This window comes from Oncorhynchus masou, chromosome 18 (assembly GCF_036934945.1).
Source record: "Oncorhynchus masou masou isolate Uvic2021 chromosome 18, UVic_Omas_1.1, whole genome shotgun sequence".
Taxonomy (NCBI): Eukaryota; Metazoa; Chordata; class Actinopteri; order Salmoniformes; family Salmonidae; genus Oncorhynchus; species Oncorhynchus masou.
In genome coordinates, this window is record NC_088229.1 from 78,594,670 (window position 1) to 78,607,487 (window position 12,818).

Below are 12,818 nucleotides of genomic sequence, written 5' to 3' on the forward strand. Positions count from 1 at the left end.
GTACCAATACTTCCTGAAGGAACTGTAGTCTACCCACACTGTCTCTGTTGACTAGAGAGAAGGTACCAATACTTCCTGAAGGAACTGTAGTCTACCCACACTGTCTCTGTTGGCTAGAGAGAAGGTACCAATACTTCCTGAAGGAACTGTAGTCTACCCACCCACACTGTCTCTGTTGACTAGAGAGAAGGTACCAATACTTCCTGAAGGAACTGTAGTCTACCTACCCACACTGTCTCTGTTGGCTAGAGAGAAGGTACCAATACTTCCTGAAGGAACTGTAGTCTACCCACACTGTCTCTGTTGACTAGAGAGAAGGTACCAATACTTCCTGAAGGAACTGTAGTCTACCTACCCACACTGTCTCTGTTGGCTAGAGAGAAGGTACCAATACTTCCTGAAGGAACTGTAGTCTACCTACCCACACTGTCTCTGTTGACTAGAGAGAAGGTACCAATACTTCCTGAAGGAACTGTAGTCTACCCACCCACACTGTCTCTGTTGACTAGAGAGAAGGTACCAATACTTCCTGAAGGAACTGTAGTCTACCTACCCACACTGTCTCTGTTGACTAGAGAGAAGGTACCAATACTACCTGAAGGAACTGTAGTCTACCTACCCACACTGTCTCTGTTGACTAGAGAGAAGGTACCAATACTTCCTGAAGGAACTGTAGTCTACCTACCCACACTGTCTCTGTTGACTAGAGAGAAGGTACCAATACTTCCTGAAGGAACTGTAGTCTACCCACACTGTCTCTGTTGACTAGAGAGAAGGTACCAATACTTCCTGAAGGAACTGTAGTCTACCTACACTGTCTCTGTTGACTAGAGAGAAGGTACCAATACTTCCTGAAGGAACTGTAGTCTACCTACCCACACTGTCTCTGTTGGCTAGAGAGAAGGTACCAATACTTCCTGAAGGAACTGTAGTCTACCTACCCACACTGTCTCTGTTGACTAGAGAGAAGGTACCAATACTTCCTGAAGGAACTGTAGTCTACCTACACTGTCTCTGTTGGCTAGAGAGAAGGTACCAATACTTCCTGAAGGAACTGTAGTCTACCTACCCACACTGTCTCTGTTGACTAGAGAGAAGGTACCAATACTTCCTGAAGGAACTGTAGTCTACCTACACTGTCTCTGTTGACTAGAGAGAAGGTACCAATACTTCCTGAAGGAACTGTAGTCTACCTACCCACACTGTCTCTGTTGACTAGAGAGAAGGTACCAATACTCCCTGAAGGAACTGTAGTCTACCCACACTGTCTCTGTTGACTAGAGAGAAGGTACCAATACTTCCTGAAGGAACTGTAGTCTACCTACACTGTCTCTGTTGACTAGAGAGAAGGTACCAATACTTCCTGAAGGAACTGTAGTCTACCTACACTGTCTCTGTTGACTAGAGAGAAGGTACCAATACTTCCTGAAGGAACTGTAGTCTACCTACCCACACTGTCTCTGTTGACTAGAGAGAAGGTACCAATACTTCCTGAAGGAACTGTAGTCTACCTACCCACACTGTCTCTGTTGGCTAGAGAGAAGGTACCAATACTTCCTGAAGGAACTGTAGTCTACCTACCCACACTGTCTCTGTTGGCTAGAGAGAAGGTACCAATACTTCCTGAAGGAACTGTAGTCTACCTACCCACACTGTCTCTGTTGACTAGAGAGAAGGTACCAATACTTCCTGAAGGAACTGTAGTCTACCTACACTGTCTCTGTTGACTAGAGAGAAGGTACCAATACTTCCTGAAGGAACTGTAGTCTACCTACCCACACTGTCTCTGTTGACTAGAGAGAAGGTACCAATACTTCCTGAAGGAACTGTAGTCTACCCACACTGTCTCTGTTGACTAGAGAGAAGGTACCAATACTTCCTGAAGGAACTGTAGTCTACCTACACTGTCTCTGTTGACTAGAGAGAAGGTACCAATACTTCCTGAAGGAACTGTAGTCTACCTACCCACACTGTCTCTGTTGACTAGAGAGAAGGTACCAATACTTCCTGAAGGAACTGTAGTCTACCTACCCACACTGTCTCTGTTGGCTAGAGAGAAGGTACCAATACTTCCTGAAGGAACTGTAGTCTACCTACCCACACTGTCTCTGTTGGCTAGAGAGAAGGTACCAATACTTCCTGAAGGAACTGTAGTCTACCTACCCACACTGTCTCTGTCGACTAGAGAGAAGGTAAAAATACTTCCTGAAGGAACTGTAGTCTACCTACCCACACTGTCTCTGTTGACTAGAGAGAAGGTACCAATACTTCCTGAAGGAACTGTAGTCTACCCACACTGTCTCTGTCGACTAGAGAGAAGGTACCAATACTTCCTGAAGGAACTGTTGGCTAGAGAGAAGGTACCAATACTTCCTGTACATGTACAGTAGAGTCGTCTAAAGAATCATGCTATACTGTACCCTACTCTCTAATATAGGTACCAGGCTATATCTTACCCTGGGTTCATCACAGTACCCTACTCTCTAATATAGGTACCAGGCTATATCTGACCCTGGGTTCATCTCATCACAGTACCCTACTCTCTAATATAGGTACCAGGCTATATCTTACCCTGGGTTCATCTCATCACAGTACCCTACTCTCTAATATAGGTACCAGGCTATATCTGACCCTGGGTTCATCTCATCACAGTACCCTACTCTCTAATATAGGTACCAGGCTATATCTGACCCTGGGTTCATCTCATCACAGTACCCTACTCTCTAATATAGGTACCAGGCTATATCTTACCCTGGGTTCGTTTCATCTTGGACGTCTCCATGAAGCCCAGCAGTGTGATTAGGTCCTCTATGATCCTGAAGTATTGAGCACCAGAGGAAGAACAGGAATGGATGGTCACCGCGACCAAGAGCTGTTGGATATCAACCACTAGTAGTTTGTAGTCGTTCAGAGGTATACTGGGGAGAGAGATTGATTGAGACACAGACAGAGAGCAGCGTGAGAGCCATGCATGCAACCCCTGGCCAACCCTCCCATCGTTCTACTTGGCAAAACATCGCTGGTGCACGCGTTCTAGTTTCAAATGATGCCATGAAACAATCTCTGTGTGGTGCAGCTACATATTCATCTATATATTATATACCAGATATAAATCTGTGTAGAACTATTTGGCCATAATGACCATTGTTATGTTTGGAGGAAAAAGGGGGAGGCTTGCAAGCCAAAGAACACCATCCCAACCGTGAAGCACGGGGGTGGCAGCATCATGTTGTGGGGGTGCTTTGCTGCAGGAGGGACTGGTGCACTTCACAAAATAGATTTCATCATGAGGCAGGAACATTATGTGGATATATTGAAGCAACATCTCAAGACATCAGTCAGGAAGTTAAAGCTTGGTCGCAAATGCGTCTTCCAAATGGACAATGACCCCAAGCATACTTCCAAAGTTGTGGCAAAATGGCTTAAGGACAACAAAGTCGAGGTATTGGAGTGGCCATCACAAAGCCCTGACCTCAATCCTATAGAAAATGTGTGGACAGATCTGAAAAAGCGTGTGTGAGCAAGGAGGCCTACAAACTTGACTCAGTTACACCAGCTCTGTCAGGAGGAATGGGCCAAAATTCACCCAACTTATCGTGGGAAGCTTGTGGAAGGCTACCTGAAACATTTGACCAAAGTTAAACAATTTAAAGGCAATTTCTTCCAAATACTAATTGAGTGTATGTAAACTTCTGACCCACTGGGAAAGTGATGAAATAAATAAAAGCTGAAATAAATCACTCGCTCTACTATTATTCTGACATTTCACATTCTTAAAATAAAGTGATGATTCTAACTGACCTAAAACAGGGATTTTTTTTACCAGGATTAAATGTCAGGAATTGTGAACTGAGTTGAAATGTATTTGGCTAAGGTGCGTGTACTGACCCGTGCTCCATGCCGTTGAGTGTCGACAGGGTGTTGAAGAGGACGTAGAGCAGGCCGTGGTCCAGCAGTATGTCAGCCAGTTTGGGACAGGCGTTGACGAGCTGCAGTAGCATACAGAGCACGTTGTGGACCAGACTGTTCTCACACAGACTGTTCTCTATAAGGCCCAGCACTGGGATGATACAACGCTTCCTGAAGGGACTGATGGTCTCCATGTCCTCCAAGTCTAGACTGGAAAATACAACAACAATAAACACTGACACCTCCATATTGTTTCTGTTTCATATCCGGCTCCTCCCCATCTTGTTCTCTCCCCTCCCCATCTCCTCCTCCAGGCCTTGCACTCTCCCCTCACCATCTCCTCCTCCAGGCCTTGCTCTCTCCCTCCCCCCCCCATCTCCTCCTCCAGGCCTTGCTCTCTCCCATCCAGGCCTTGCACTCTCCCCTCCCCATGTCCTCCTCCAGGCCTTGCTTTCCCCCCCCCCCCCCCATCTCCTCCTCCAGGTCTTGCTCTCTCCCCTCCCCATCTCCTCCTGCAGGCCTTGTTCTCTCCCCTCCCCATCTCCTCCTCCAGGTCTTGCTCTCTCCACTCCCCATCCAGGCCTTGCTCTCTCTCCCCTCCCCACCCCATCTCCTCCTGCAGGCCTTGTTCTCTCCCCTCCCCATCTCCTCCTCCAGGCCTTGCTCTCTCCCCTCCCCATCTCCTCCTCCAGGCCTTGTTCTCTCCCCTCCCCATCTCCTCCCCCAGGTCATGTTCTCTCTCCTCCTCCAGGCCATGTTCTCTCTCCTCCTCCAGGCCTTGTTCTCTCCCCTCCCCGTACGTACTCCTCCTCGAGGCCGACAGGTCGTCCAAACAGCATCTCCAGGAAGACCTCCAGCAGGCCCTGAGTCCCCTGGTGCAGGTACAGCTGATTGGCTAAGAGACTGAAGCCATGGTTTTTCAGGAACTTCTCCTTCTGCTCCTTAAACGCTCGGCTGAAGTAGGCATCCAGGAGCTGGAGAGAGAGATAACATACTGGCATCCAGGAGCTGGAGAGAGAGATAACATACTGGCATCCAGGAGCTGGAGAGAGAGATAACATACTGGCATCCAGGAGCTGGAGAGAGAGATAACATACTGGCATCCAGGAGCTAGAGAGAGAGATAACATACTGGCATCCAGGAGCTGGAGAGAGAGATAACATACTGACATCCAGGAGCTAGAGAGAGAGATAACATACTGGCATCCAGGAGCTAGAGAGAGAGATAACATACTGGCATCCAGGAGCTAGAGAGAGAGATAACATACTGGCATCCAGGAGCTAGAGAGAGAGATAACATACTGGCATCCAGGAGCTGGAGAGAGAGATAACATACTGGCATCCAGGAGCTGGAGAGAGAGATAACATACTGGCATCCAGGAGCTGGAGAGAGAGATAACATACTGGCATCCAGGAGCTGGAGAGAGAGATAACATACTGGCATCCAGGAGCTGGAGAGAGAGATAACATACTGGCATCCAGGAGCTAGAGAGAGAGATAACATACTGGCATCCAGGAGCTGGAGAGAGAGATAACATACTGGTATCCAGGAGATAGAGAGAGGAGATAACATACTGGCATCCAGGAGATAGAGAGAGGAGATAACATACTGGCATCCAGGAGCTGGAGAGAGAGATAACATCGTGGGAACCAGGAGCTGGAGAGAGAGATAACATACTGGTATCCAGGAGATAGAGAGAGGAGATAACATACTGGTATCCAGGAGAAAGAGAGAGGAGATAACATACTGGTATCCAGGAGATAGAGAGAGGAGATAACATACTGGTATCCAGGAGATAGAGAGAGGAGATAACATACTGGTATCCAGGAGCTGGAGAGAGAGATAACATACTGGTATCCAGGAGATAGAGAGAGGAGATAACATACTGGTATCCAGGAGCTGGAGAGAGAGATAACATACTGGTATCCAGGAGCTAGAGAGAGGAGATAACATACTGGTATCCAGGAGCTAGAGAGAGGAGAGACAGTAAGCCGTCAGAGCTAACCTAACATACTGGCATCCAGGAGCTGGAGAGAGAGATAACATACTGGCATCCAGGAGATAGAGAGAGAGATAACATACTGGTATCCAGGAGCTGGAGAGAGGAGATAACATACTGGTATCCAGGAGATAGAGAGAGGAGATAACATACTGGTATCCAGGAGATAGAGAGAGAGATAACATACTGGCATCCAGGAGATAGAGAGAGAGATAACATACTGGCATCCAGGAGCTGGAGAGAGAGATAACATACTGGTATCCAGGAGCTGGAGAGAGAGATAACATACTGGTATCCAGGAGATAGAGAGAGGAGATAACATACTGGTATCCAGGAGATAGAGAGAGGAGATAACATACTGGTATCCAGGAGCTGGAGAGAGAGATAACATACTGGTATCCAGGAGCTAGAGAGAGGAGATAACATACTGGTATCCAGGAGCTGGAGATAACATACTGGTATCCAGGAGCTAGAGAGAGGAGATAACATACTGGCATCCAGGAGCTAGAGAGAGGAGAGACAGTAAGCCGTCAGAGCTAACCTAACATACTGGTATCCAGTAGATAGAGAGAGGAGATAACATACTGGTATCCAGGAGCTGGAGAGAGAGATAACATACTGGTATCCAGGAGATAGAGAGAGGAGATAACATACTGGTATCCAGGAGCTAGAGAGAGGAGATAACATACTGGCATCCAGGAGCTAGAGAGAGGAGAGACAGTAAGCCGTCACAGCTAACCTAACATACTGGCATCCAGTAGATAGAGAGACAGTAAGCCGTCAGAGCTAACCTAACATACTGGCATCCAGGAGCAAGAGAGAGGAGATAACATACTGGCATCCAGGAGATAGAGAGAGGAGAGACAGTAAGCCGTCAGAGCTAACCTAACATACTGGCATCCAGGAGCTAGAGAGAGGAGAGACAGTAAGCCGTCAGAGCTAACCTAACATACTGGCATCCAGGAGCTAGAGAGAGGAGATAACATACTGGCATCCAGGAGCTAGAGAGAGGAGAGACAGTAAGCCGTCACAGCTAACCTAACATACTGGCATCCAGTAGATAGAGAGAGGAGATAACATACTGGTATCCAGGAGCTAGAGAGAGGAGAGACAGTAAGCCGTCAGAGCTAACCTAACATACTGGTATCCAGGAGCTAGAGAGAGGAGATAACATACTGGTATCCAGTAGATAGAGAGAGGAGATAACATACTGGCATCCAGGAGCTAGAGAGAGGAGAGACAGTAAGCCGTCAGAGCTAACCTAACATACTGGCATCCAGGAGCTGAAGAGGAGATAACATACTGGCATCCAGGAGCTAGAGAGAGGAGAGACAGTAAGCCGTCAGAGCTAACCTAACATACTGGCATCCAGTAGATAGAGAGAGGAGATAACATACTGGTATCCAGGAGATAGAGAGAGGAGATAACATACTGGTATCCAGGAGCTAGAGAGAGGAGATAACATACTGGCATCCAGTAGATAGAGAGAGGAGAGACAGTAAGCCGTCAGAGCTAACCTAACATACTGGCATCCAGTAGATAGAGAGAGGAGATAACATACTGGCATCCAGGAGCTAGAGAGAGGAGAGACAGTAAGCCGTCAGAGCTAACCTAACATACTGGCATCCAGGAGCTAGAGAGACAGTAAGCCGTCAGAGCTAACCTAACATACTGGCATCCAGGAGCTAGAGAGAGGAGAGACAGTAAGCCGTCAGAGCTAACCTAACATACTGGCATCCAGGAGCTAGAGAGAGGAGATAACATACTGGTATCCAGTAGATAGAGAGAGGAGATAACATACTGGCATCCAGGAGCTAGAGAGAGGAGAGACAGTAAGCCGTCAGAGCTAACCTAACATACTGGCATCCAGTAGATAGAGAGACAGTAAGCCGTCAGAGCTAACCTAACATACTGGCATCCAGGAGCAAGAGAGAGGAGATAACATACTGGCATCCAGGAGCTAGAGAGAGGAGAGACAGTAAGCCGTCAGAGCTAACCTAACATACTGGCATCCAGTAGATAGAGAGAGGAGATAACATACTGGTATCCAGGAGCTAGAGAGAGGAGAGACAGTAAGCCGTCAGAGCTAACCTAACATACTGGCATCCAGGAGCTGGAGAGAGAGATAACATACTGGCATCCAGGAGATAGAGAGAGAGATAACATACTGGCATCCAGGAGCTGGAGAGAGAGATAACATACTGGCATCCAGGAGATAGAGAGAGAGATAACATACTGGCATCCAGGAGCTGGAGAGAGAGATAACATACTGGTATCCAGGAGCTAGAGAGAGGAGATAACATACTGGTATCCAGGAGCTGGAGATAACATACTGGTATCCAGGAGCTAGAGAGAGGAGATAACATACTGGCATCCAGGAGCTAGAGAGAGGAGAGACAGTAAGCCGTCAGAGCTAACCTAACATACTGGTATCCAGTAGATAGAGAGAGGAGATAACATACTGGTATCCAGGAGCTGGAGAGAGAGATAACATACTGGTATCCAGGAGATAGAGAGAGGAGATAACATACTGGTATCCAGGAGCTAGAGAGAGGAGATAACATACTGGCATCCAGGAGCTAGAGAGAGGAGAGACAGTAAGCCGTCAGAGCTAACCTAACATACTGGCATCCAGTAGATAGAGAGACAGTAAGCCGTCAGAGCTAACCTAACATACTGGCATCCAGTAGATAGAGAGAGGAGATAACATACTGGCATCCAGGAGCTAGAGAGAGGAGAGACAGTAAGCCGTCAGAGCTAACCTAACATACTGGCATCCAGGAGCTAGAGAGAGGAGATAACATACTGGCATCCAGGAGATAGAGAGAGGAGAGACAGTAAGCCGTCAGAGCTAACCTGGCATCCAGGAGCTAGAGAGAGGAGAGACAGTAAGCCGTCAGAGCTAACCTAACATACTGGCATCCAGGAGCTAGAGAGAGGAGATAACATACTGGCATCCAGGAGCTAGAGAGAGGAGAGACAGTAAGCCGTCACAGCTAACCTAACATACTGGCATCCAGTAGATAGAGAGAGGAGATAACATACTGGTATCCAGGAGCTAGAGAGAGGAGAGACAGTAAGCCGTCAGAGCTAACCTAACATACTGGCATCCAGGAGCAAGAGAGAGGAGATAACATACTGGCATCCAGGAGATAGAGAGAGGAGAGACAGTAAGCCGTCACAGCTAACCTAACATACTGGCATCCAGTAGATAGAGAGACAGTAAGCCGTCAGAGCTAACCTAACATACTGGCATCCAGGAGCAAGAGAGAGGAGATAACATACTGGCATCCAGGAGATAGAGAGAGGAGAGACAGTAAGCCGTCACAGCTAACCTAACATACTGGCATCCAGTAGATAGAGAGAGGAGATAACATACTGGTATCCAGGAGCTAGAGAGAGGAGAGACAGTAAGCCGTCAGAGCTAACCTAACATACTGGCATCCAGGAGCTAGAGAGAGGAGATAACATACTGGCATCCAGGAGCTAGAGAGAGGAGATAACATACTGGTATCCAGTAGATAGAGAGAGGAGATAACATACTGGTATCCAGGAGCTAGAGAGAGGAGATAACATACTGGTATCCAGGAGCTAGAGAGAGGAGATAACATACTGGTATCCAGTAGATAGAGAGAGGAGATAACATACTGGTATCCAGTAGATAGAGAGAGGAGATAACATACTGGTATCCAGGAGCTAGAGAGAGGAGATAACATACTGGTATCCAGTAGATAGAGAGAGGAGATAACATACTGGTATCCAGGAGCTAGAGAGAGGAGATAACATACTGGTATCCAGGAGCTAGAGAGAGGAGATAACATACTGGTATCCAGTAGATAGAGAGAGGAGATAACATACTGGCATCCAGGAGATAGAGAGAGGAGATAACATACTGGCATCCAGGAGCTAGAGAGAGGAGAGACAGTAAGCCGTCAGAGCTAACCTAACATACTGGCATCCAGGAGCTAGAGAGAGGAGATAACATACTGGTATCCAGGAGATGGAGAGAGGAGATAACATACTGGCATCCAGGAGCTAGAGAGAGGAGAGACAGTAAGCCGTCAGAGCTAACCTAACATACTGGTATCCAGTAGATAGAGAGAGGAGATAACATACTGGCATCCAGGAGCTAGAGAGAGGAGAGACAGTAAGCCGTCAGAGCTAACCTAACATACTGGTATCCAGGAGCTAGAGAGAGGAGAGACAGTAAGCCGTCAGAGCTAACCTAACATACTGGTATCCAGGAGCTAGAGAGAGGAGAGACAGTAAGCCGTCAGAGCTAACCTAACATACTGGCATCCAGTAGATAGAGAGACAGTAAGCCGTCAGAGCTAACCTAACATACTGGCATCCAGGAGCTAGAGAGAGGAGATAACATACTGGTATCCAGGAGATAGAGAGAGGAGAGACAGTAAGCCGTCAGAGCTAACCTAACATACTGGCATCCAGGAGCTAGAGAGAGGAGATAACATACTGGTATCCAGGAGATAGAGAGAGGAGAGACAGTAAGCCGTCAGAGCTAACCTAACATACTGGCATCCAGGAGCTAGAGAGAGGAGATAACATACTGGCATCCAGGAGATAGAGAGAGGAGAGACAGTAAGCCGTCAGAGCTAACCTAACATACTGGCATCCAGGAGCTAGAGAGAGGAGATAACATACTGGTATCCAGGAGATAGAGAGAGGAGATAACATACTGGTATCCAGGAGATAGAGAGAGGAGATAACATACTGGTATCCAGGAGATAGAGAGAGGAGATAACATACTGGTATCCAGGAGCTACAGGGAGACTAGGACAAGGAGTGAGACACAGCAGCATTAGGTCTAAAAGAATATGAGATCCCTGTTGAAGGCTTGGCTGAGGTAGGTGTCTAGGAGCTGGGACATAACTGTTAACAGGCAACATACACATAGTGGAAATGTGTTGGCCTGCGCCTTCCTCAGTGTGTGTGTGTGTGTGTGTGTGTGTGTGTGTGTGTGCATACAAGACCACTGACCTTCATAACCCCCTGCTGTATAAGGGGAGAGGAGTGATTGACGAGGACGATAAGAGCTTCAGGTTGGACCAGCTTATCCATCACCTCGTGCAGCATCAGGTCTGGTAGTAGTAGCAGAACCCCCCTCAACAGGTCATATAGACCATAGCATATTAACACCAGGCAGTCCTCTGTACTGGACCTGTAATAATGTATTAATAACACCAGTCCTCTGTAATAATGTATTAATAACACCAGTCCTCTGTAATAATGTATTAATAACATCAGTCCTCTGTAATAATGTATTAATAACACCAGTCCTCTGTAATAATGTATTAATAACACCAGTCCTCTGTAATAAGGTATTAATAACACCAGTCCTCTGTAATAATGTATTAATAACACCAGTCCTCTGTAATAATGTATTAATAACACCAGTCAACTGTAATAATGTATTAATAACACCAGTCAACTGTAATAATGTATTAATAACACCAGTCCTCTGTAATAATGTATTAATAACACCAGTCCTCTGTAATAATGTATTAATAACACCAGTCCTCTGTAATAATGTTTTAATAACACCAGTCCTCTGTAATAATGTATTAATAACACCAGTCCTCTGTAATAATGTATTAATAACACCAGTCCTCTGTAATAATGTATTAATAACAAACAGGGTACAGAGTCAATGTGGAGGCTATATACAGGGTGTTACGGTACAGAGTCAATGTGGAGGCTATATACAGGGTGTTACGGTACAGAGTCAATGTGGAGACTATATACAGGGGGTACCGGTACAGAGTCAGTGTGGATGCTATATACAGGGTGTTACGGTACAGAGTCAATGTGGAGGCTATATACAGGGGTACCGGTACAGAATCAATGTGGAGGCTATATACAGGGTGTTACGGTACAGAGTCAATGTGGAGTCTATATATAGGGTGATACGGTACAGAGTCAACGTGGAGGCTATATACAGGGGGTACCGGTACAGAGTCAGTGTGGATGCTATATACAGGGTGTTACGGTACAGAGTCAATGTGGAGGCTATATACAGGGGGTACCGGTACAGAGTCAACGTGGAGGCTATATACAGGGTGTTACGGTACAGAGTCAATGTGGAGGCTATATACAGGGTGTTACGGTACAGAGTCAATGTGGAGGCTATATACAGGGTGTTACGGTACAGAGTCAATGTGGAGGCTATATACAGGGTGTTACGGTACAGAGTCAATGTGGAGGCTATATACAGGGTGTTACGGTACAGAGTCAATGTGGAGGCTATATACAGGGTGTTACGGTACAGAGTCAATGTGGAGGCTATATACAGGGGGTACCGGTACAGAGTCAATGTGGAGGCTATATACAGGGGGTACCGGTACAGAGTCAATGTGGAGGCTATATACAGGGTGTTGCGGTACAGAGTCAATGTGGAGGCTATATACAGGGGGTACCGGTACAGAGCCAATGTGGAGGCTATATACAGGGGGTACCGGTACAGAGTCAATGTGGAGGCTATATACAGGGTGTTGCGGTACAGAGTCAATGTGGAGGCTATATACAGGGGGTACCGGTACAGAGTCAATGTGGAGGCTATATACAGGGGGTACCGGTACAGAGTCAATGTGGAGGCTATATACAGGGGGTACCGGTACAGAGTCAATGTGGAGGCTATATACAGGGGGTACCGGTACAGAGTCAATGTGGAGGCTATATACAGGGGGTACCGGTACAGAGTCAATGTGGAGGCTATATACAGGGTGTTACGGTACAGAGTCAATGTGGAGGCTATATACAGGGTGTTACGGTACAGAGTTAATGTGGAGGCTATATACAGGGTGTTACGGTACAGAGTCAATGTGGAGGCTATATATAGGGTGTTACGATACAGAGTCAATGTGGAGGCTATATACAGGGTGTTACGGTACAG

At 46.8% G+C, this 12,818-nt stretch overlaps 1 protein-coding gene across 1 annotated transcript in view; it reads right to left on the bottom strand.

Annotated features, from left to right (window-relative positions):
* The window catches only part of lyst (lysosomal trafficking regulator), a gene marked incomplete at its 3' end in the record, with an annotated part of 204,258 nt that overhangs the window by 42,500 nt on the left and 148,940 nt on the right, over positions 1-12,818 (bottom strand). Inside the window, 4 exon segments of the mRNA XM_064924533.1 lie at positions 2,752-2,918; positions 3,889-4,119; positions 4,714-4,883; positions 10,907-11,087. Coding sequence (XP_064780605.1) covers positions 2,752-2,918; positions 3,889-4,119; positions 4,714-4,883; positions 10,907-11,087 — 749 coding nt within the window.